The following is a 26200-nucleotide window of genomic DNA, read 5'->3' as shown; positions in this document are numbered from 1 at the left end:
ACTTTCATCTCATGTATATTCTGCTCTTAACAATAACTATTCAACTCTTGCTATATTTATAGAGCAAAGCATTCGACGCAGTTAACTATAAAATACTTATCAGAAAGTTACAATATTATGGAGTCAGGGGGTGCATTCTCTCTTGGTTTAGAGATTATCTCTGTGACAGAACACAATCCAGTATCGTAAGTAACCATCAGTCAGGTCATCGCCCTGTTACTCTTGGTGTTCCTCAAGGCAGCATAGTAGAGCCCATTCTGTTCTTCATATAATATATTAATGATTTACCAAATATTTCAACAGTGTTTAACAGTTTTGTTTGCTGATGACTCAACTCTTTATTTTTCTGGGACATCAGGGTTCCTCATTGCTACTGCCAATCAAGAACTTTTCAAACTCTTTCAGTGGTGCACAACAAATAGACTGACCATTAATGCTAATAAAACAAACTACATACTATTTAACAACAAAATAGCAAATAGCTTACCTACCTTGTACTTAAATAATAATAAAATCAATAGTTTCACAGACAAAGTTTCTCGGAGTTACATATGATGAATCGTTAACCTTCAGAACCCACATTTCTAACTTGTGCCTTGAAATATCCAGGTCTGTAGCACTACTCCAACAATCCAGAAGCCTTGCCCCACCTCAAATACTGAAATGTCTCTATTACGCCCATATTTATCCTCACTTGTACTACTGCAATCCAATATGGGCCACAACTTACTCTAAACACCTTACATGCCTAAATACTCTTCTAAAGAGGATCATGAGAATAATGTTACTCAGACTACCTTGCCCACACCTCTCCCTTGTACAAACAGACCCAAATCCTGAAGATCCCTGATATTACAACAATGTACATTGCTACTTACCTGCACCAGGAAATACACACAAACAATAGTGATGACGAACGATCTCACAATTATTCAACTAGGCATCGTCACCTTCTGTGTCCTCCTCCCCATCGTCTTACACTATACCAACACTCCTATATGTACCAAAGGTGTCGTGTTTGGAATGGCATCCAAAATGACTTAAATCTGCTCCATCACACAGACTTTTCAAACTTAAACAATAACTGTTATCTGAATAATAGCTTGGGACTAAAACAAATAAAAATATGCTTGGGCATAACTACATGTATGTAAATATGTGTGTGTGTGTGTGTGTGTGTGTGTGTGTGTGTGTGTGTGTGTGTGTGTGTGTGTGTGTGTTGATTTGTGAAGGTGCTTGAGTGTATGTCCATGTCAGTTTATGTTTTGTATGTGCAGGTGTGCAGGTGTAATAATGTATATGGTGTGTACAGTTGTAAAAAAATAAAGCAATACTGTACCTTGTCACCTTTATTTATGGAAATGCTTGTTTTCTGAGTTGTCAAAATTGCTCATTAATATATTTATTATAATTAGATGGCCCATTCAGAGCACTATGCCCTTTTGTTTATTTTTTTCTTTTACATTGTTACAATTATTTGTGTTTTCCTTTTATCGTTTTTCTATTCTTTCTTATTTAGTGTAGGTTATAATTTCAAATTAGTTGCCTGAAAAGCTTCAGCTTAAAAAAGGGAAGGTCATGAACCAAAACACTTTCATGAGGTAAATTTTGAATATTACCATGATCATAAATAATGTTTCAAATGTTTCACCAGGCATCATAATATTTTGCCCCCATCAATGCGCCGCGCACCGTCCCCTATTAACTGAGGGCAGTAATGTCGATGGTGTGGTGTCATGAGACATCCGGGTATCGTGAGACATTCCAAACAGAATACCACCATGAATTTCGACACGGTACCATGTCTTTTGTCGACTGCTTGTCGAGATCTGTCCCACCCAAGTCTATTTATTCTATTATAAAAGGAAATGATAACGCATGTATGTATATAACTAGGAAATCAACACTCTTCTTCTTGTGACTAAAAGCTTTGCATCGCTTTTTAGGTTCTCTTTGGTGCTTTTTTACACTTAGATGCTTCACTTAGTTGCTCTATGATAGTATAATTTTGGGTTCCGCGATGCTAAGTTAAGGATGGGATGTCTCACGATACCGGATGGCAGATGACACCACAATGGTGTGCTCGATAAACAATGCGTAATAGTGATAACCCTGTAAACCAAAAGGGACGCGGTGAGGATTAGCACCTCACCGCTATCCCCTCTGCCCCCACTGCAGTATTCTCAATATGTTGAGGCCGGTCTGGCGGGGCGCCGAAAGGGAATTCCCCTGATGCGGCGCTGCCAGAGGTACTAGCAACAATTATTGTCTTATTGTTAGATTACTTCTAAATGAAACTACATAATAGTGCATTTATATAAATTTGTAATAAGGATGTATAGAGAGCTTTGAATATTGTCCTAGTGGAATGATGACAATGACTTTGAAAAGATACCACAAATTGTGGTAGCTCTGTTGTCCAATGTTGCCATTTTTAAGGCTGGGTCAAGGGTACACTGACCGCGCTAATCCGCAGGTACACGAGGTCGATTCTCATGATAACCCGACACACACACACACACACACACACACACACACATTGAGAGAGAGAGAGAGAGAGAGAGAGAGAGAGAGAGAGAGAGAGAGAGAGAGAGAGAGAGAGAGAGAGAGAGAGAGAGAGAGAAAAAAATAAATCGCACTTCCTTGCTAAGCCTTTAATTGTTGCTAGGTACATCTGGCAACGCCGCATCAGGGAAATTCCCTTTCGGTGCCCCACCAGACCGGCTTCAACATATTGGGAATAGTATAAACCATCCCCAAAGTTAATTTTGTTTCCCCTATTCCGCTACTCTACTAACCCTTCTTCCCCAACTTTTTTTTTTGTCTATCTTTGCATTACATATTATTATGTCTGAAGTTTCAGCCTAACGGCTGCCAAAGCTTACTAAGCTTTTAATTATTATTACTTTTATCATTATTATTATTATTATTATTATTATTATTATTATTATTATTATTATTAATGTTATCATTATTATTATTATTATTATTATTATTATTATTATTATTATTATTGTTATTATTATCAGACTATCTTATTATTGTTGTTATTATCATTGTTATTATCATTATTTTTATTATTACACACACCGATCGGTCACCGAGCTCTGAGCTCCTTCCGTAGGGGAACGGCTGGCTGTCTCGAGAGAGACCCGCAGCAGACCAAGAGGTGAATTACACACACACACACACACACACACACATGATGCGGTGCACAACCCTGATTGATACCCGGTACCCAGTCATTGATGGGAGGACAAGGGACATGTATTAAATGAGACTGCCCATCCGTCTAAACTCCATCCGGAAGCCAAACCCGGGTTCTTTCGGTTGTGTGTGTGTGTATGTGTGTGTGTGTGTGTATGTGTGTGTGTGTGTGTGTGTGTGTGTGTGTGTGTGTGTAATTCACCTTTTGGTCTGCTGCGGGTCTCTCTCGAGACAACCAGCCGTTCCTCTACGGAAGAGCACAGAGCTCATAGTACCGATCTTTGGGTAGGACTGAGACCACACACACAACACACCGCGACAACGAGGTCACAACTCCTTGCCTGACGTCGCGTACCTACTCAATGCTAGGTGAACAGGGGCTACACGTGAAAGAAGATAAACTCAACTTATCTACACCCGGCCACGGAATCGAACCCCGGTCCTTCAGGTTGTGAGGCAGACGCTCTATCCACTGAGCTACCAGGCCGTGTGTGTGTGTGTGTGTGTGTGTGTGTGTGTGTGTGTGTGTGTGTGTGTGTGTGTGTGTGTGTGTGTGTGTGTGTGTGTGTGTGTTTCTCATTTCAGAGTGCTAATTAGTTATCTGTAATATCTGAGGAAGTCTTATGGGCTAAAAGGAAAGGGAGGATTGCGGCAGGTGGAATGCTAAGACTCAGCGGAAAGAAAAGGAAGGGGTTGCAATATTTCTCTGCAGCTGCAAATGTGACATAAGGTCGACATTACTGTCCAGTTTGTAAATGTTAATATTCAGCCACATAATAGGATTTTCTCTGCTCTTATTGCTTAATCAGGTGAAGGGAAGACAGCCATATTTCTCAAATAACTTCCTAATCATATTATCTAGTTCTATATAATAAGTCAATTCGGAAAACGGCGTTTTCAGTGTTGCGGGATCTATAATTGCTGGGTGGTTAGGGCACTAAAATTAGATAGGATGATGACAATGAGGAAGGGTGGATAAATCCTCTTGGGAGCCACCTGTTTCCACCTTGTGTTGTCTCATAAACTGGTGACGGCGTGCCGTCTCACTGCGGGAGGTTTGGAGACGCCTTTCACCACCCCCGTGTATTGTCCCACCTGTGCCGTTGCGTGATGAGCTGCTGCGGGCGGAAGTGGTTGATAGGTGGCGCTGGTGATGTGAGCGGCGAGAAGAAGCGGCAACACTGGCAGTGTCAATAGTTTCACTGCGACGCACTCGGCGAGAAGGACGTGGCCGCCGGGGCTCCCTAAACGAACCCCCGGAAGTCACGCGGCTAGAGGGGCAGGCAATGTCCCTTGAGCCCCAGGTGTCCCGAGATGTGCCAAGTAAGCTAAGATTTAGGTGGTCACTGGTTGAGGTCTGCTTATCTACTTTTAGGCCAGGGAGGAGTGGTTTAGGGGATTCCTCTCTAGAGTTACTTGGTGAGCGACTCTCATCGCGAACTGTTAACGTAACGGGGCAGCTTTGTGGCAAGTGGAGGTCCAAAGCCAGTGAACCTTGGCTTCCACTTCCCACTTCGTGCACACCCGTTGCTGAGGCTCCCAGCTCCATCTCCTCCTCGCCACGTGTACCAATAAAGGCAGGGTAAGCTGTGGCTGCGTACACTTCTCGTACGGCAGGGTTGTCAACTGACATGGCCTGGCGGGGCAGGCTGTTGGGAGTCAAGCTAGGTCTTGGCGGGGTGGTTGATGGTTGAGAGGGTCGTGTTGCAACTCGTAGCACTCGAGGAGGTTCTGCCAGTCTTCGCTCATTTTTTTGAAATGGTGGCACCAGAGAAGGAGCGGAGGGACATTTAGCCAAATGCGGCCGCGACCCACGCCGGCCATCGTAATACTCAGCTGATGAATCGATACTTGTTTGCAGTGTTTTGGAAAATTGTATGAAAGCAAAGGTCATGGCACGTCTGGACAATTCTGATCTTTGGGGATGCTCCGCGGCGGGACTTGTGCCCTCCTGCTGCGAGTGATGGCAAAAAGAAAGGGCTTCCCACTTTGTCTGGCAAGCGGAGTGTCGCACTCCACCTTCCTCGTCCCGTCCATTATTACGCTCGGAGAATGGCTTGCGAAATCGGGCTGGAACGATTTTGGCTGCACTGTCTCGTGCCTCGAAGGTCATTACGCAGGCAGCAACAATCACGAATCCTGCAGGGGGGTCTGAGTGTCAACGAAATGGTTATGTAATTAAAAGGCTTACTTTACAAGTACAGAGCTATACTTGAAACTAGGCAAGATGACATGTCAGATATAAGTACGATGATTACTTTATGATTTAAAAAACAGAGATGGTGAAACTTTTGGAATATTAAAGTTATTTCCATAAATCTTTACAGATTACTAGAAAAACAATGTGATCATACTTACCTCCAAAGCCCATCACAATAGGACCGACGTAAGACAGCTTATTTAAGCCAAAACCAGAGTCCTTAGTAAAGACGTGATCAATCTTTGGGCTTTTGCTAGTGGTGTCATTGTTGGTCACATTGTCGCTATGGAGAGTAGACACAGTGGAGGAAGTGTTGCTGCCTGTCGAGGGGCTGGAGCCTCCCTTACCTCCGGATGAATAGTGTGGTGGTTGTGGAAATATACGTGTTGGGGCCATTTTATCCATCACCACTTGCTCGTCATTGGTACCCTCATCGGAGTCGTAAAGGGCTTGTAACCTTAGTTGTTCTTCCTCGGCATAGTATCCTGGACAAAGGATAAATACTTTTTTGTTCTTAACTTTTATTTTACAGTAAATAAGGCAGTTTAAGGGCAAACGTAAAAGGAAATCACAAAGCTACGTTCGTACAAACAGAGGAAAGTTCTAGAGAATGGTCAAATTATATAAAGAGGTGTCATTATGCTACTCCTTTTGAAAGCGTCCAAGTTGTAGAAAGGATGAAATACAGACGAAGGAAAACTTTCAATTTACCAGTGAAAGGGATAAAAAGTAAGGGCACTAGACTAGAAAGTAGTAAGGAACGAGGCTGTGGAAGGGGTAGCGCCATACAGTTAGACAGTTCAAAAGAACAGTTGAAATGATAATGTCGATAAAAGAGAGAAGGGAAAATATCATGATGATGGACTCTGAGTAGAAGAAAACCGCCAGTAAGAGGAGGGGAACTGATGGGGTGAAAAACATTTGACTCTACTCTGTCCCAATGAACTATGTAGGTTTGCCACTGAATTAACTCTTACATTAAGAATTTGGACAGCATAAGGGTGAGCTCGATAAGAAAGTAGTGTGGAGCGGAGCTGCACTGTATATACATATTCAATCAGTGGAGAGTGAGTCAACAGATCTTTCAGGATGGTGGCAGCCTACCGATAACACTCAGTCACGCAGGAGTTTAGTTTATTCAACTTAATTTTCAGTGTCCATTTCCTTCAGTTTTAAATACCTTTGAAAAGCGATAGCCAGCCTCCCCCCCCCCCCCCCAGGCATTACAAAGGAAAGAGCATGTTTCCCCTGAATGCCTGAGAGTGGGTGGCAAAAAATCATCCTCTCTCATTACGGAATCAGTACTGGCGAAAAGGAAGAAATTTGAAATTTGAAAAATGATTAGGAAATTCCTTTTAATGATTTTTTTTCAGTAAATAATATAGTTAGAGGGTATCACCGGGTACGGGATATGAAGATGCAAAAAAGCCCACTATAGCACTGCTCTCGCAAATAAAGGACAGCATAAGTGGCCAAAAGAGTCAGATTGGATTAAAAAGGTGTATTGATACTCCCGTCTTTTAAATAAAGTCGCACACTGGAGATAATATAAGCAACGGAAGTCTGTTACAGAGTTTACGGGAGAGAGGGATAAAAGAATGAAGATGCTGGGAACCTCTTGCATAAGGGGTTTAGATAACATATAAATGAGTAGCAGAAAGCTGAGTGCAGCGGGACCGCAGGAGGGGCAATGCAGCGACATAGGAATACATAGGAAGAACAGACGCCAGAAGACGTGGTGGTTTATGGCGAGGGTGTCTGTTTGCTACCGCTAATACTATAGTAATCTACGTGTGGTAGGACACGATAGAATAGATGAAGGCTCCTCCCCACCCACCTCTCCCTCCAGCAACCTGCCAGCATAGTTAGAAGAGAACGCCATGTGCCTTTTTCGGAAGAAGGGGACATGGAAATTTTACAGGAAAGAGAGAAATAGGAGGAAATTACTACCCAGGACTTACTCTACTGCTGACCTAAGCTGTGGGGGAAATTGTTAACACGTTAATTCTTCTGGTTGGAGCCGTGCTGCCTTATCTGAAACGTATACGAAAAGGGTCAGTAAAATCCTGTATACCTGAAGTATTTATCTAATGAAGACTTGAAGCTATTTATACTTTCTGAGTTATCAACTTCAGAAAAGCAGTTACCATGTAAAAAGCGATAGAAGATAGAATAAGGGGTAATATTGTAGCAAAAGTGAAGGGGAATGGACGCTTGAGAAAAATCGTGTTTTGGGGTCAAACTAGCGAAACTAAAAAAATAATAAATAGTGTAGTTTTATTCCTTACACGTTTTCTCTCAAAGTTTCATGATCATGCGGCCATTATAAGCATAACTGGCGCCACTATAAAAAAAACTGCCTGCGCCATGACGGGCTTGGGCCGACCATCTGGCCGCTGAAGAAAGCCTACCGGCGCTATAGGCGGGGATGTAAAAAAAAAAAAAATAATAATAATATATATATATATATATATATATATATATATATATATATATATATATATATATATATATATATATATATATATATATATATATATATATATATATATATATATATATATATATATATAAATATACATAAAAAAATCATATATAGTGGTTTATCGGTATCACCCGCTCTCTCAAAACTGATAGAAGTCTCAACAGACGTTGTTCACTCCTAATGTGTTGTGTTCTATTTAGTTTTTCTATCATATACCGCAAAACAACATATTATCGGCGGTGGCTGAATCGACAGAGTAACACCACCGCGTTCAGGAGGACGCGAGTTCAATCCCCGCCCGGTGCCACCAAGCTGGGATTTTTCAGCCGCTGCCGAGTGGCTTAAAACTACCCACATGCTGTCCAGAAGACCACCTATCAACCCGTACTCTAGATTCTAGGATTAAAGATGAGCTCCGGGAGGGCAGCATGAGCCAATGCAAGATGGCGCCACTATAAACACTCGCCTGCGCCAGAACGGGCTGGGCCGACCATCAGGACCCACCGGGAAGAAGCCTTGGGCCGACCATCAGGACCCACCGGGAAGAAGCCTTGGGCCGACCATCAGGACCCACCGGGAAAAAAGCCTACCGGCGCTATAGGCCGCGACGTAAAAAAAAAAAAAAAAAAAAAAAAAAAAAAATCGTCAACACCATAGACCATCTCGCTCTCCCTCATTCACAATGAGGTTTTGAATCATCTAAGAAGACTCTACAAGGACTTCAGATCTAGGAGATTTGCCGAACAACGCCACAGGACAAGAAAAAGAAGAAGGGGAATGTCAGTAGTGAAGACTACGAACCAGGAGGATTTTAGTGCAAAAACTTGACAACAAAGAAGGAGGTGGCGCCTCCTGATAATATTCTGCGAGTCCCTAATATATTTTAGTATTTGGGAATCGCAAAGCCCCAGGAAACGACGGCATTCCTCCAAAGGTCATCAAGGCTGGCAAGAAGACAGCGCTCCTGAACCATTTGCACGATCTGTTGCTATAGTGCTGGGAGGAAGGGACAGTGCCTCAGGACATGCGTGACGCCATCATCACGCTGTACAAGAACAAAGGAGAACGCAGCGACTGCAATAACTACCGTGGAGTATCCCTCCTCATCATCGTTGGGAAGGACTTTGTCCATGTAGTACTAAACAAGTTGCAGAAATTGGCAGAACGTGTCTATCCTGAGGCACAGTGCAGATTCAGAGCAGGAAGATCAACTACCGACATGATCATCTTACTAAGGCAGCTGCAGGAGAAGTGCCGTGAGCAGAGACGACCACTGCACATCACTTCGTCGATCTAACCAAGGCAGTCGACTTGGTCAGCAGGAAAGGCCTCTTCACTCTACTCCAGATAATTGAATGTCCCCCAAGCTCGTGAGGATGATAACGTCCTTCCATGAAGACATGAGAGGCACCGTATAGTATAGAGTAGCGGATTATTGCATATTTCATAAGAATCGTTCAAATGGTGATGCAAGCATGAAATTTGGGACATGTACCCTTCAAGGTCCACTCTTCTCAGAAATACCGCTGGCCACGCGAAAATCCAAGATGGCGGTCATTTTTCAAGATGGCTGCCGTGCCTGACCATATATTGCTTAAATTAAATTTTCTATTATTACCTGGTGAACATTTTTTTTGAGAAAACTGTTTCTTGCTAATCAGATTAATGAGAATCACTGTTTTAATTATTGTCATAGTATATAATTGGAATTTTAAAATGGCATCCAAGATGGCCTCCATTAATTTCAATTGTTCATATCTAAGCAACTACTGAACATATTCTACATGCTTTTTTGGTGTGCACATACATTCTTTGGGTCAGAGAATCCAATGGAGCCATTTTCACATTTGTTAGTGCAGGACTGAGGCAGTGATGAGATTTTGCAAATGTAATAGAGTGATGTCAGCACACAACCAGGGCACACTGGTGACATCGCTGTTGTGCAACTCAGCATGGGGTTCAGTGTCAGCTTATTTTGCTATACTACTGCTGTAGTATTTATACTATTAGTTGTAGTGTAGTTTACTTTAGTGTCCCAAATGCTTTCTAACAGCCCCATATCAATTAGCTACGAGACAGTAAAGAGTGCCACATAATGATTGACCCCACCTCCCCAGCCTAAAATAAAAATGACACAAGGAAATTGGAAACACTGGTTTGTAGGCAATTCAATACTACATCTTTGTAAACAAAATCAAAATTCAGTGTTGCCTCCCCCGGCCTGAGGAACAGCCTGAAGTCGACGTGGGTAGAAGATGAGGAGCGACTCGAAAAGAGCAGTGTCGTATTCGGAGCACCGTCTTAACATGTTTCTCCAACCTCTGACGAGAGAATCGAGCGGCAGGAGGTTCCTGGAGCATGAGGGTTTCCACACGGTCCTTCAGGTTGAATTCCATGTGTTCGCACATGTTGAGATCAGGCGCGTTTCCGGGCCAATGTCGATTTCTTTGGCAATGCCGAGTGGCCTGGAAACTCGCCTGATCTCAACGTGTGCGAACACATGGGATCCATCCTGAAGGACCGTGTGGAAAGCCAAACCCAAACCCAAACTAAATTCCAGGACTTGTCTGAAGCCTTAGCAAATAATCCAGTCTCCTTCTATGAGTCAATCAAGAGGAATATAACTCACTTCTTCAGTAAAGAATTTTCTCCTATTGAACACTCAAAGCAGAAGCTTCTGAAGAAGGACTACAAGCTTTTCTCAAAGCTGTTCATCTCCTGTCAGAGCAGACAGTGTGATCTGCAGGAGTTCTTCCAGCATGAGAATCAGGCATTCCCAGCTGCACTGAGTGAGGGTGGAAGGCTGTACACTTGCCAGAAGTTTCAACTGACCTCTATCCTGGAGACTCATGTTACATCAACAGACGAAGAACCAGAGACCTATGTCCTGATTATAGATGGGTCTGCTTTGGTCCATGTCTTGCCACCAAAGAGAGGAAAGACCTTTGAGACTTCCTGCCATTAGTCCACAGCTATGCCAAGAAATACAAGACAGCACATTTTGTTTTTGATGTGTACAACCCATCCAGCCTCAAAGCCGAGACCAGGTCTCAACGTGGCCAGGGAAGAAGACGCAAGGTGACAAAAAAGAACAGCATTCCATTCAATTGGCATAACTTCCTTAGGCATAATGACAACAAGACGGAGTTGTTCCAGTTTCTGGCAGACAGGGTTGCCCAAATGTCTGCACCAAACTTGGTAATTGCCACAAAGAGACCTGCTGTCCTCAGCACTCATGAAACTGGTCTTCAGGGACTGGACAAGTGCTTTCATGAGGAAGCTGACAGCCGCATCTTTGTGCATGCAAAATATGCGGCAGAACATGGGAGAAAAGCCGTCATGGTCAAGGCAAATGATACAAATGTTGTGGTCATTGCAGTGAGTGCCTTTCCAACCCTTCAGAGTTTGGGACTAGAGCAGTTATGGGTGGCATTTGTCTAGCTCTATTAATAGTCAAGATATCACAAAATTTGTCTTTAACGGCGGCCATCTTGGATGCCATCTTAGTTAAAGTCTAATATGCAACTGTTTTGGACAAAATTACCTTCACGTACCATGGATTGGAAAAATGGTCGCCATATTGAATTTTTGAGTGGCCAGCGGTATTTGCTTTAAAAGTGAGGTTTGAAGAATACATGTACCAAATTTCATGCTTGCGTCACCATTTGAACGATTGTTTCACTTATCTGCTTCATTAGTACGCTGGCTCTTCATCGGACTCGTTCCAAATCAAGAGCGGAGTGAAGCAGGGCTGCGTACCCCCCGACACTTTTTGGAATCTTCTTCTCTCTGTTGCTGTCCTACGCCTTCAGCCAATCAGAAGATGGCATATACCTCCACACCAGAAGCGACGGAAAACTATTCAACCTTGTACGCATCCGAGCGAAGACTGAGGGATGCTGTTCGCAGATGACGCCGTCCTGAGAGCAAACACTGAGGATGCTCTACAACGACTCATCAGCTGCTTTGCGAGTGCATGTAGAGAGTTCGGCCTCATCATTAGTCTCAAGAAAACCAACATCATGGGCCAAGACATCAGCAGCATCCCAGGCATCTCTATCGGCGACTACACTCTTGAGGTGGTGAATGACTTCTCCTACCTTGGCTCCACTATCTCCAGTAACCTTTCTCTGAACACCAAGCTGAGCACACGGATCGGCAAAGTAGCAACAGCAATGGCTCGCTTTGCAAAGAGGGTCTGTAACAACTCCATGCTGACCAGCAACACCAATATGAAGGTGTACCAAACCTGCGTGATCAGCATGCTGTTCTACAGCAGGGAAATATGGACCCTGTACTCCCGCCAAGAACGCAGACTCAACATCTTCCATCTGCGCTGCCTCAGAAAGATCCTGGGCATCACCTGGCAAGACCGTGTCCCAAAAAAGGAAGTCCTGACACAGCCGGGAATACCAAGCATGTTCATCTTGCTCACCCAAAGGCGCTTGGGCTAGCTTGGCCATGTCAGCCGCATGCAGGATGGCCGAATCCCCAGAGACATATTGTACCTTGAGATTGTTAATGGATCCAGACCTGGTGGTCGCTCTGTTCTCCGCTTCAAAGACGTTTGCAAACGAGATATGAAGACAAGCGATATCAACCCAGCAGGCTGGGAAGTCGCAGCTGCAGACCGCAGCAGATGGAGGCTTGCCGTCAAGGCAGGCATTCAGACAAGCGAACAGAGGAGAGAGGACCAATGGGAAAAGGGGAGAGAGCGCAGACGGCAGAGGGCGGCATCAGCACCCACGGAGCCAGGAACGGACTATATCTGCAGCAACTGCAACAGGGCCTGCCGCTCTAGGATCGGACTGTACAGCCACAGCAGGCGCTGCACCTCAACCACAGACTGACCCTTGGCGCAACTCCATTGTCTTTCGAGACAGACGGATGCCAACAAAAAGGGACCGGTAGAAGGGGACCAAATGCAATTCCAATTAAACACAATGAATATCAATAAATAGTGATAGCTAATAACGCACTTTGGCATCTCCATGTCTATATTACGTGCATGCCGCAATATGCCCGAAAAAAAAAACACTTCTCAACATTAAAAGCCGCTTTTCTCGAAACACAAATTATTGCACTTTGGGCTATAATATTAACATAATTGTTCAAGCAATTAAAATTTAAAAGATATGTCGGGCTAGAGGAATGGCAGGAAAAAAATTCCAATGTACAATATATGGGAAAATATACGAAAGCTGACAAGGCCCTTGAATATGGATGACATCTAAGAGGGAGAAAATAACTGTAGAAACGATACAGAACGCCTAACCTCGAGAAAGATGATGTAGCAAGAGATGATAATTATAAGAGGTGCCAAGCTGAGATTTTGAGCAAAGGGTAAACCTAGTATGTTTAGTGCAGAAAAAAAGGTGAACTGCGCGTTATCGAAGAACAGGGAATAGTTGTCTGGGAGATTGTCACATTGACAGGAAGAGAAATTGAGTTTTGAGACACTAAAGGACACTAAATTATTTCTTCTTCCCTGATAATGATAGCAAGGTCAAATATTAAAAGTTCTGTAGCGTTCAGACTTGAGTTGTGTAATAAATTCAGAGTGGTTCTTTTGTAAATAATGAGTAATGCAGAGGAGTCATTGTCATAAGATTGGATAGAATAGTTTGTTTCGGAATGATCTGTAATGGAAAGAGAGTGAGAGATAGAATGGAAAACTGCAGAACACCAATGTTGATATATTTATTGGTAGAAAAGTGACCGTCTAAAATAGCGGAGCTAGATGCACCTGAATGGAAATGGGAAGTGACATTAAATAGAGAGAGACAGAATCCGTAGGAAAGTTGTATAGAAAGCGAGGATATATGCCGGACTGTTAATAGCTTTCGATATGTATTAATCAACAACACAAGCTTAACTGGAACAGCTGAGATGATGACCTGGAATCAATTTAGAAGGCAAGATCACCAGTAGAACGCCACTTGCGGAATCTGTACTAGCGAACTGTGAGGTTAGAGGTTGATAGATGCTTAAGAACTTTCGTGTTAAGGATTGTTTCAAAAACTTAAAAAATGAAGTCACACACCTTAGGCAAAGTTTGTTTGTAAATGGGGAGGCGGTGGCTGAGTGGTTAGCGTGACGGCCCCGCGTTCAGGAGCTCCAGGAGGGACGCGGGTTCGAAAACTGGATTGGTACGCCTGTAGTTTTAATCCTCTCATATTTGCCGTGTGAGGGGTCCCTATAAGACTGGGAGACAGGAATCCTGTCAGTTCAGCGATGTTGCAGTCGAGTGCTGTGACTAGTAACCCACCTTTTTGATCCCTTATTCCGGCCGAGGCGGGTGGCGTCTCCTGGTTTGGAGAAGTCAATCGGAGGGACCATGATCCAAGTGGCCACCACTGTGTCAGGTGGTGGCTCCTTATACTCTCCTGCTTCCCCTGGGGCTGTTGGGCCTACAACTTTAACAATCGGCCTCCCCCTGTAGGGTTCCGTGGTGGGTGGGAGAGTAGAAGAATGAGTTTTTAAGAAAATGTTTATGGTGTCCAGTACTTTGACATGTTTCGCGGAGGGGGGGGGGGGGGAAGAGCACCCCTGCCCCACCAATTACACCCACCCCCTTTTCCTGGGGACCGCCAGGGTGGTGCAGACGACTCATAAGCTCGTCGAGCCAGGTTAACCTCTGGGCGGCTCTCTGTATGGGTGCAGGGAACATCCTGAGCCTCTCATAGGATCATCGACAACCCCATCTGTAAGATGAACTCGGGAGGCTGAAAGTGGACATAGTGGGGCTCTCTGAGACCAGGAAACCTGGCAATGGATAGATCAGTAGTGGGGGTCATACCTACTACTAGTCAGGCCAGAGAGAGGAGTAGCTATAGCCATTTCTAGCCGAGTGCAGTCCTTTGTTATTGAAGTTACTACGGCTCATGAACGTATGATGTTGGTGAAGTTGAAGCACACCTTGGGCCTCATATATCTTATTGCAGTATACGCCTCCCTGTCATCTCTACCGAGTGGAAGTGAGGTAGATTTCTCTCTTGACCCGTTCGCAAAGTCAGGTCTCGATGCCAGCAGCAGTGAGGTTTCCGTGTGTAACTTGCAGGAGGGAGTTCACGAAGGACTTCCTCAACAAGGATAACGATGTAAACACTGTATGTTTTTTCTGTGAAACTGAACACAAGGTAAGTGTAAAGTTAGAAGCATTAGATAGCAAGTTACAGTTTTTGGAGGGTGTGTTAGGATTGGATGTAGGGAGTGTCAGGGAGAGTGAGTTTATTAACCCGTGGGATGCGACACCGCCCTATTTGGCGGATGGAGAGTGGGTGAGAGGCCACCCATATTGGCGGCCGTGTTTTAGCAATTTTTGACGAAGTTTATATTAAGGAAACACCTGGCAAATTAACATGACCTAAGCCGAGGGCAGGTGAAACAGTATGTCGGTCCTCCTCCCCCTCTTTCCCTTCTAATCCCCCTAATCGTTTCTCCTAATCCACCTCCTTTTCTCTCTCTCTCTCTCTCTCTCTCTCTCTCTCTCTCTCTCTCTCTCTCTCTCTCTCTCTCTCTCTCTCTCTCTCTCTGTGTGTGTCAGTAGTAGCCCGCGCCTTACTATAGTCTGTTCGGAGCATGAAGTCGGTTCAAGGTGTGGCAGATTCCAGAATTCCCATGAGTGCAGCGCTGCCAGTTCGACCGCCAATTATCAGCTTAGCACTCTCTCCCGGCCTACCCACCCACAACCCACCTGTTTATCTCTCTCTCTCTCCCTCTCGACCCGGGGGAGGGACCTAGGGGGACACACCGACCACCACCACCACCACCACCACTGCCAACACCACAACGTGGCAACATGGGAAAAAATCGCTGCCACATGTCATAGAATTTATACAAATCCTTGTTATAATCCTAAACATCGACACTCATTGTACTATGTAGCTTCCTTTACCATATACAGAATATATAAAATATCGCTTTCAAATAGCACATGGATGGGAAATAAGAGAGAGACGCATGTACGAAGGCTGATTTGGCAGCATGGGTAGAGGTAAACGACGATACCAGCTCCACCCTGAACCGCCTTCTTGCTCTGAACAGACTATAGAGCAGTAGCCCGCGCCTTACTGCGAGAGGTCACGGGGGCACGCGCTCCTCGCCACACGTGACCTCACTTGCTTCCGCTCCCATCCACGTGGTTTGGGTTACGTTGTTTCAGACGTCTTTCGTACTCGCCGCTTGTTACAAAGTGTTGTTAGCCGAACGATTTGGCGATCCTGCTGTGCGCTGAGAGCAGAGTGCGGACTGCTGTACTGTGAGCTGACTGTTGTGGTGGTGCTGCGCTGAGTCTGTGTACTGACGATGAGCTGTGTCTGTGTGCTGATTGTTGTGCCGTGTTGCTGTGCGCTGTGTCTGTGAACTGTCTGCAGTACCGTGTGCTGTGAGCCGAGTGCCAAGAGCTGATTGCTGATTGCTTGGCGAACGACGTTCTGCATCCCAGAAAAGGATAAGTGTTTGCCTTGATTTTACTACCTCTCCCCTGTATCTACCTTTTCAACGTAGCGATCAATAAACATATATACACATATACACAAATCATTAGTGCTACACTCTCCATCCTATTTAGTGTTATTCCCCAGGCCTGGGATATTTCCATATTCCACGTGGCAACACTTCACTCCCTTCTAGATGTGGAGAGCGACCTGACCTGACTTTTCCCCAGAGACTTACGTAATCTCATAATTACCCCCTCACCTGGCACTCTACATCTCGTTCACACCCTCTCTCCCTCCCTCGCCCTCTTCTTCCCTCCATCCCTCCCTCTCTCTCTCTCCCCCTTCCCCTCCCTCACGCTCTCTCTCTCTCTCTCTCTCTCTCTCTCTCTCTCTCTCTCTCTCTCTCTCGTACCCTATTCCCCTCCCCCCCTCTTTTCTTTCCATCCCTCCTCTCCCTCTCCCTCCCTCCTTTCTCCTTCCAGCCCTCCTCTCTCTCCCTCTCCCCCCACCGCGCCTCAAATTCTTCCTCTCCCTCTCTCCCCCTCCCTCCCACGCCTTCTTCCTCCTACCATTCTCTTTTTTTTCTTTTTTCTTTCTTTAATTTTACATCTTACATATTGTAAATGAGTACATATATGTCGATGAGCGGGCAACGGCCCGCCCCTGGGGGGAGTGTCAGGGCCACCCTGGTGGCTGGTCGGGTCACATCACACACCCTACTCCCTACAGGGGGGAGTATGGCGGTGTGCGGTCAGCGTGGAGGAGGGGCGGTCTGCACCACCTCCAGGAGTCGCGGTAGTGTCGTCTGAGCCCGCCGGAGCACAAGGGCGGTTCTCGCCTCCTCGTCCTGTGGGTCCTCGGCGGGCTGCTGTCTGAGCTGGGCCGTGGCGGGGCAGTACAGCAGGGGGCGATTAGCGATGGCTTCGCAGTGCTCACACCGCCGGCCCGCGAAGTCGTTCCTCATCTCCTGGAGCGTGCGGTAGCCAAGCCGGAGGCGGTGCAGCGTCACCTGGTCCGCCCTATCCAGCTCCCGGCCGGGGTGAAGTGGCCGGTGGTCGGTGGCCCTGGCGTACCAGGTTCCCTGCCGCAAGTGCCGCTCAGCCTGCCTGTGTAGGTCCTCTGCGGAGCCGGCGGCAGCGCGTCTGGCCTGCACTTTAACCTGCTGCAGGCTGGGCAGGATTTTGCTGGTTACGGCTGGCATGCTGATGGCTGCACGGGCCGCCGCATCGGCTGCCTCGTTCCCACGCAGGCCTACGTGGCTGGGCACCCAGTTTAGTTTGACGTGCCGCCCCTGTGCGGCGATGCTCTGGGTAAGGCCCAGGATGGTGGTGACGAGCTGCACGTTGTCAGCTGGTGGACGCCATTGCTGCAGGACCTGCAGGGAGGAGCGGAAGTCGGTGTGCAGCACGACAGGCCCCTCCCGGTGCTGCAGGGCGTGCTCCAGGGCATGCTTGATGGCCAACAGCTCGGTTTGTAAGTTGGAGCAGTGATCTGACGTCCTCCACGACAGCGTCTCTCTGCCAGTGACAACCGCCGCGCCTGTCGCGCCTCTCTCTGGGTCGACTGAGCCGTCGGTGTAGTAGACGGCACAGCTCCCCGCGTTGGCCTGAGCCACCACCATGAGCGTGTGCTGCAGGAGTTCCCCCTGTGTGCACCGCGCCTTGCTGGCAGGCAGCTCATGATGATCTCGGCGGTGGGGGGCTGCCACGGAGGTGGAGCGACGTAGGTGGCGGCTGGACGGTCAGGCCCCTCCCGCCGCAGGTGGTCGAGATGGGGTAGAGGGCTGGCAGCCTCAGCCACCTTCAACAGCCAGGTCCTGCCGGTGAACAGGTCCCGCCTCTGTGGCAAGACTCTGCAGAGCGCCGCTCGTGCCACCGACTTCCTGTCTTGGTGGAGGGCCTGCCACTTGGCAGGCGACGATCTGCTGGACCCTGCCGGCCAGGGGTACGAGGCGGGTCTCGCTCTGCATTACACCGCTGCTGGCCCAGCCCGGCGCCCTGAGCATGGTCCTCATGGCCTTGTTTTGGACTACTTCGATCCTCCTTTGCTGTGTGGGGGACAGCGCAATAAGGACAGGCGCACTGTAGTCAATGAGTGCCCGCACAGCCTGCACGTAGAACAGACGCAGGACTGGAAACGTGGCGCCTGCACGAGTTCTTGTCATGGCCCTCATAACGTTCAGCCTCGCTTGGGTCCTCTCCCTCAGGTATGTGGCCTGCTTGATGAAGGACAGGCCCTTGTCGAGCCACACCCCCAGGTACTGGTAGGCGGGGTTCAGGCCAGCCTGACGTCTTGTATGAAGAGTTGGGCGTCCGGGGGGGCGGCCTTGAATATCATGGCCCTAGACTTCTCAGCTGATACCTTGAGCCCCAGCTCCCTGCACTTTTCGCTGACAAGATCGAGGGCCTGCTGGGCCCTGACGACCTTGTTGCCGGGACCGGTGACCACCAATACAAGGTCGTCGGCGTAGCTGAGAAGAGCGGTGCCCTCCCGGAACGGCAGGCTGACCAGCTGGTCCATCAGCATGTTGAAGAGGGAGGGACTGAGGATTCCGCCCTGTGGTGTGCCGTTTTCCAGCTCCCGATAGGCGGAGCGCAGCCCCTGGAACCTGACTCTGGCGCGCCTGTGCTGGAGGTAGTCCTCAATCCAGGAGATGAGCCGTCCCTGGATATCCTTGCGCACGAGCGCGGCCAGGATAGCGTGAGCGCTGGCAAGCTCGAACGCCTTCTCCAGGTCCAGGAAGACAGCAACGGCAGGACGGTTGTCGACGAGGCTCAGGAGGGCCATGATGCTGTCAGAAGTGCCCACTCCTCTGGTGAAGCCAAATACGTGCGGGTGCAGGGGCCCCAGGCGCCACTGCAGTCGAGTGAGTATCATCCTCTCCGCAGTCTTGGCCGTGCAGCTCATCAGAGAGATAGGTCGTGGCTTGGTGGGCTCCCTGGGCTTGGGTATGGGCTGGATGTCCGCCGTCTTCCACGCGACGGGAAGGCGGCCTTCCCGCCAGGAGTGGTTGATGAGGGCCAGTACTGCCTCATCTCCGGCAGGCCCGACCTGAGCCAGCATGGAGTACGTGATGCCGTCGGCGCCAGCCGCAGTGTCTCGTCCCTTCCTGGCCTGCACCAGCTTGTGGCGAGTGAAGGGTTGGTCGCTGACGTCCTGTCTGCCCCGCGCCGCCACGATGGCAGCCACGCGCCCCGGCCTGAGGTCGGCCTGAAGCCGACGCACTTGCGCTGGAAGCTGCACGCTGGAGCCCCGCGAGACGAACATGTCCACCAGCCTCTCAGCTTCCTGCTGTGGCTGGGGGTGTGCGGGAGGTCTACTCGGTCTCTTTCCGGAAGCAGTGTTGATCTTGGCCCAAAGTTAGTGGGGGTCGGCCGCCTCCGGTAGAGTTTTCGGTGGATGTTGATAAGGTGGTTCTGCTCCCGGACCTCTTCGTTGAAGAACCACCAATCCCTTCGGTAGCGGTAACCAGGGGCCTTCCTAGAGATTGCTGCCTCCGCTGCCCTCTCGACGGCCGCCGTGAAGTCTCGTTCACGATGGTCCAAGTCATCCGCCGGCTCATTCGTGCCCCACCAGTGGCTGAGGGCGTCCCGGAACTTGACCCAGTCCGCTTTTTTTACGTCCCACCGGGGCTGGGGAAGAGGCAGTGGCGGCAGGCCCACTCTCAGGGTGGTGGAGAGAGCGTAGTGGTCGCTGGTCAGCGTGGGGTGAACCCGCCATGATGAGCCTGTTGCCAGGGCACGAGAGACCAGCGTCAGGTCTAACCTGCCCCCGCGGACGTGGGTGGCCTCTCCGTTGTTGAGGAGCACTACTTCAGGAAGGTCCTCCAGCACGGCTGCCAGGTGTCGACCCGCGGGGTTCGGGCGGGAGACGGACTGCAGTATCGGGTGGTGGGCGTTGAAGTCACCGGCCATAAGCATGTTGACGTGGGTGGCAAGTGACAGCACCTCACCAGCCTCCAGTTGCCTCCCCGGGCCGCTGTAGATGTTGTAGATGGCCATCTCGAGTCGTGGAAGCTGCAGTTGCACAGCAACAACGTCTACGCCCTCACCGCAACTCACTGGGTCCGTGATCCTATGGTGCGGAATGCTGCTGCGCACGATCACCATGCAGCCGCGGGAGAGAGTGTACAGTGTAGCCCGCCAGCCTCCACTCAAAGTGTGCTGGCACCAGTGTTTCTTGCAGGAGCACTAAGTCAAGGTCCTCCTCCACAATGGCCTGGAGAATCTCAGGCCTTTTGTTGCGCAGCCCCTGCACGTTCCACTGGAGCACCCGGAGGCTGTCGAGCTGTGTGTAGTTCCTGTGGTTACGCTCTTCCATCGTCAGCGGAGTCGTGGTTGCTGCTTACGGAGCTGGCGGGTGAGATGGTGAGTTCTGCGTCGGCTCTGAAGGCGTCCATCATCTCCTGCCTGATGACGTCCTCGAGCTCCCCCGTGCCGGCGGGGAGGCCGGTCATCTCTACCAGGATTCGCCTCACAACCCGCGCCATAGCGCAGGCCATCCTTTCTAGGACTTCTCCGGAAACGCCAGGCACCATCCCCCGCGACGATTGGTCAGAAGACGGGAACGGAGTCGGGGCAGGTTTCTGCTCTGTGGGCGTGGCCATGGCCAAGCCATTCGTGGCCGGGGCAAGGGCGAGAGCTCCGTTCACCTCAGGCTGCGACGAGTGGGCGGAAGACGAGGGTGGGGCCGGCGCCGGCCCTGTAGGCGCGGACAGGGCGGCAGGAGACTGTGCTACCGGCTGTTGTTGTTGTTGTTGTTGTTGCTGTTGTTGTTGTTGTTGTCGTAGTCTCTGCTTCCGCCTTGCTGTCTTCCCGGGCCGGCGTGCTTCCTGCTGCTGGTGTGCGGACTGTGGCTGCTGCTGCTGCCGCCCCTGCCGTTGCTGATGGTGATGTTGCTGCTGTTCTTGCACCTGGCTGGCAGTGCCCTGGGAGGTCTGGGCGGCCCAGGTGCGGGAGACAGGTCCCTGGGCGGACGGAGGCGGAGCCCCCCAGGCTGGGCGGGTTGGCGGGGGAGCGGGGACAAAGCGATCTTGCCGTGCCTCACCGCGCTGGAGCAGGACTTGCTGGTGCTGCTGCCGCCCTTCACCACGCTGGTCACCCTTCTGCGGGTGCCGCCCCCCAGCAGGAAGCCGGCGTAGTCGCTCGGGGCACCACAGGTTCCAGGCGTGATGCCTTTTGTTGCAGTTGGGGCACTTGGCTGCGGTGACTGCTTAGGCCTTGAGCTTTTGAATGCAGTCTTCCGTGGCGTGCGGCTGGCTACACACGCCACATTTGGCAGGGAGACTGCAGCGACCCTGAAGGTGGTTGTACCGCTGGCAGGGGTAGCATCGCAGGGGCTCCTTCCCGTAGCTCCGGAGCGGGAACCTGCCCCACACCCCCAGGTCCAGCCTCTCCGGAACCACGCCCACGTAGCCCACCAGGACCTGGCGAGTCGGTGCTTTGTCTCGGACGGCACGGAGCCGCTCTGCAGAGGCCACGTGGGGGTGGTCTCGCATGGCCTCTGTGGGAAGGTCCAGCGGGTAGCGTTCCATCACAACCTTGGTACGCTTGTCCCTGGGATCCATCAGCACAAGGCGGGCCGCTGGGGTGCCGGTCTCCGCCAGGGTACACATCCTTGCAGCACTGTCGTGGTTCTTGGAGGTGAGGACGTACTTCCCCAGCAGGTTGGGCCTGATGTCCATCTTCACGTCAGGGAGGGCCTTCTGAAGGGCAAGGATGGCCTGGTACTGGTTGTCGTACCCTCTCAGGTCACCAAGCTTGAACCTGGGTAGGCCGCCCTTCGCTCCCTTTCCTCGGGCGCCAACCATCGTCCATGGCGGCTCGGCGGCTTCGCAGCTGGGCTCAGACTCACTTCCCTCAGTCACGAGAGGGTAGGAGAGCCCTTCCTCCTCAGGGGCCATCATCCTGAGGGCCTTTTTCGGTGTGGCGGTGTCAGATGACGGGGACGGGACCAACGTTCTTTTCCCGGTCATTCCGAGCGCCACGCTGCGCTCAAAGGCACTGAGTCACGCGAGGGGCAGGGTAGGGACAAGGTGGAGGGGTCATTGGGCGCGGTGGTGGACAAAGGGGCGGCAGGGAGGGAGACACACGAGACCTAGACAAGGGGTGGCGGGGAGGGGTCCCTAGGCGCGGTGGTGGACAAAGGGGCGGCAGGGAGGGAGATACACGAGGCCTAGACAAGGGGTGGCGGGGAGGGGTCCCTAGGCGCGGTGGTGGACAAGGGCGGCAGGGAGGGAGATACACGAGGCCTAGACAAGGGGTGGCGGGGAGGGGTCCCTAGGCGCGGTGGTGGACAAAGGGCGACAGGGAGGGAGACACACGAGGCCTAGACAAGGGGTGGCGGACAAAGGGGCAGGGAGGGGAGACACAGGCCTAGACAGGGGTATGGGAGGGGTCACTGGGCGCAGTGGTGGACAAAGGGCGGCAGGGAGAGACACACGAGGCCCTAGACAAGGGGTGGCGGGGAGGGGTCACTGGGCGCGTTGGTGGACAAAGGGCGGCAGGGAGGAGACACACGAGGCCCTAGACAAGGGGTGGCGGGGAGGGGTCACTGGGCGCGGTGGTGGACAAAGGGCGGCAGGGAGGGAGACACACGAGGCCAAGACAAGGGGTGGGAGGGGTCACTGGGCGGTGGAGACACACGAGGCCCTAGACAAGGGGTGGCGGGGAGGGTCACTGGGCGCAGTGGTGGACAAAGGGCGGCAGGAGGAGACACATGAGGCCCTAGACAAGGGGTGGTGGGGAGGGTTTATAGGCGCGGTGGTGGACAAAGGGCGGCAGGGAGGAGACACACGAGGCCTAGACAAGGGGTGGCGGGGAGGGGTCACTGGGCGCGGTGGTGGACAAAGGGCGGCAGGGAGGGAGACACACGAGGCCTAGACAAGGGGTGGTGGGGAGGGGTCACTAGGCGCGGTGGTGGACAAAGGGCGGCAGGGAGGAGACACACGAAGCCTAGACAAGGTGTGGCGGGGAGGGGTCACTGGGCGCGGTGGTGGGCAAAGGGCGGCAGGGAGGGAAACACACGAGGCCTAGACAAGTGGTGGCGGGGAGGGGTCACTGGGCGGCGTGGGTGTAGACAAGGGGCGGCGGGAGGACACACGCTAGGGGCACGGCGCGGGTGGGGGACAGGGGTGGCGGGAAGGGAAACCCGGGCGTCGCCTGCCGACCTGACCCGGGACGCGGGGCGCGATGATGTACCATTCTCTCTCTCTCTCTCTCTCTCTCTCTCTCTCTCTCTCTCTCTCTCTCTCTCGCTCCCCCCCTCTCTCTCTCCCTCCCCCTATCTCGTTCCCACCCTCTCTTTCTCGCTCCCCCTCTTCGCCCTCTTCCTCCCTCCATCCCTCCCTCTCTCTCCCCCCTCCCTCCCACGCCTTCCCCTTCCATCTCTCTCTCTCTCTCTCTCTCTCTCTCTCTCTCTCTCTCACTTAAGCGCGCACGCGTCCCACTGCCCTACGAAAAAGAAAAAGAAAAATAAATAAATAGATAAACACAACTCACTAATTTGCTCCCTCCTCCTTACCAAGATGGCGCTAAAGAAAGGCTCGACTTGCACAGGAAACTTCTCAGGCCATTTCTCCTCAGGACGATCGACCGTCTGCAAGATCTGCCTGTTGACACAACAGATGGAAACGAGACTCCTTCAACAGGACGAAAGGCTGACGGCTGGCGAGGAGATCACCGAACTAACACGTACTGTTGAAACCTTGCAGGAGTTTATCCAGGCCAACATCGTCGCCCCTGCTGCAAGTGACGCCTCATCACCCTCCGCACCTGCTCTCGATGCCCAGCCACCTTCCTAAGAAGACAAGTCACAGGGGAGCGGTATAGCTGCACCTGACGCTGATGGCTTCACTCTCGTGAGAGGAGCCAGACCCGCCCCTAGAGCCATTTATCCTACCCATTGCTACAACAGATTTGCCATATTGGAGGAGGAGGACGACGAGCAGAGCACCTTCTTGGTCGGTGACTCTATGATTCGCCATCAGGTGGTTGAATTCTGTGGAAGAGTTCCCCGCCGTAGGCGTAACTACTGTTATCCCGGAGCTGGAGTTGATGACATCACAGCTGCCCTGGACGAGGTCTCCGCTGTGGCTTCTAATGACTCACTCTTTGTTCTCCATACAGGTACAAACGACGTCACCACGACCCGGTCTGAGGAACTGCTGGACAAGTACCGTAGGCTCATCCAGCAGTATAAGTCTAAATCCCCTAATATTTTGATTTCAGGAATTCTACCACGGACGTGGGATAAGAACTTCTTCTTCAGTAAGGCCTTCAGCCTCAACAACCGCTTACAGACTCTTTGCGGAGAGCTTGACGTTGAGTTCTTTAACGCCTGGGACAATTTCTACGGCCAGAGTAAACTCTTCCACAGGGACGGAATACACCTTTCCCCCATTGGGGCAGCCAGATTCGGAAGGCTCCTCAACGACGCAGTACGTGACACCCGATAAAAAAACGACCCTCAGCCACGTCCCTCCACCCCGCCCGTGGAAATAGACGCCATTCATCTCAGCAAACTCGTAACCTTGAACCCGCCAGTACCTCCACCTCTATTACCAAACCTCAAGATAACCTAAGAGTCCTCAGTTTCAATGCGCGTAGCCTAAGAAACAAGTTTGATGAACTGAGATGTCTTGCTCTGACAGAAAATTTTGACTAATTGCTATAATCGAAACATTTATCGACACCACAAATATTGATTTAAGTACAGAATACAACATAGATGGCTACAGACTCTTCAACAAAGATCGTGTAAACTGTAGAGGTGGTGGTGTCGCCCTTTTTGTCAAAAGCTATTTGCAACCCACTGACAGAACACCGAGAAACAGTAACTTTGAACATTTGTGCGTGCGAGTAAACATTGCAAAGGTCAATTTAAATATATCTGTCACCTACAGGCCTCCGGGGCAATCACTCGATGCCGATCTTGCAGTCACTTAATAACAGCGACTCACTGATATTAGGAGACTTTAACCTCCCCCATATCGACTGGGCGACACTGTCAGGTACAGAAGGAGAGTCACATAGAATGATCGAATTTTTAGAAGAAAATTATCTAAACCAAATGGTTTCTGAACCAACTCGACAAAATAACATACTAGACCTTGTTATAACTATCCAAGATAACCTAGTTAGTAATGTCACAGTAGGAGAACACCTCGGTTCTTGCGATCATAAATTAGTGCGCGTCGACATTAGAGCTCAAACATCAGTGACTGAAAATAAAGTAAAGGTGCCCAATATCAAAAGAGCTAACTTCGTAGAAATCCGACAAAAACTAAGAAATACAACTATCAGATGACGGCAATGTAGAGGAAGCCTGGCTGAGCTTTAAAAATCATTTACTCGCTCAGCAGAACACATTCGTCCCCTTGTGCGAGAAGCGAAGTAACACTAATAAAAGCCCACCTTGGTTTAACAGCGAAATTAAACACTCAGTCAAGGAGAGAAAATTGCTTTATAGGCTAAAGAAAGAGCAATGCACTCCCGAAAACATTAGACTTTACCATGATGCCAGGCGACGAGTAAAAAGATTAGTATGTCAGGCAAAGCGTAGTAGATATGAAGAAACTATTGCGGCCAATTGTAAAAATAATCCGAAATCCTTCTTCAGTTACATAAGCAATAGAAAGGCGATCAGAAGTGGAATTGGATCCCTAACAAACAGCGATGGTGCACTAGTAACTGACAGCCAACACGTTGCAAGCCTATTAAACAGTTACTTTTCCTCGGTGTTTAATACTAACAGTCCTCCCACCACGACCACCAACACCAGTACTAATGTAAATCTCGAGCATGCATTGCCTAACTTTGAAATAACAACCGATGAAGTCCTTAAAGCCCTCAAATCACTTAAAACAAA

At 49.9% G+C, this 26200-nt stretch overlaps 1 protein-coding gene across 1 annotated transcript in view; it reads right to left on the bottom strand.

The window, feature by feature from the left end:
- Window positions 1-3415: 3415 nt before the first annotated feature.
- Window positions 3416-26200, bottom strand: part of LOC126987490 (uncharacterized) — a 95787-nt gene continuing 73002 nt past the window's right edge. The window contains exons 3-4 of the mRNA XM_050844456.1: window positions 5566-5892; window positions 3416-5346 (exon numbers count right to left, since the gene is read on the bottom strand). Coding sequence (XP_050700413.1) covers window positions 4151-5346; window positions 5566-5892 — 1523 coding nt within the window. The 3' untranslated portion in view covers window positions 3416-4150. The remainder of the gene's footprint in view (window positions 5347-5565; window positions 5893-26200) is intronic.

The sequence above is a fragment of the Eriocheir sinensis genome, chromosome 65, assembly GCF_024679095.1.
Source record: "Eriocheir sinensis breed Jianghai 21 chromosome 65, ASM2467909v1, whole genome shotgun sequence".
NCBI classification, from domain to species: Eukaryota; Metazoa; Arthropoda; class Malacostraca; order Decapoda; family Varunidae; genus Eriocheir; species Eriocheir sinensis.
This window is presented reverse-complemented; position numbering and strand designations above follow the sequence as displayed.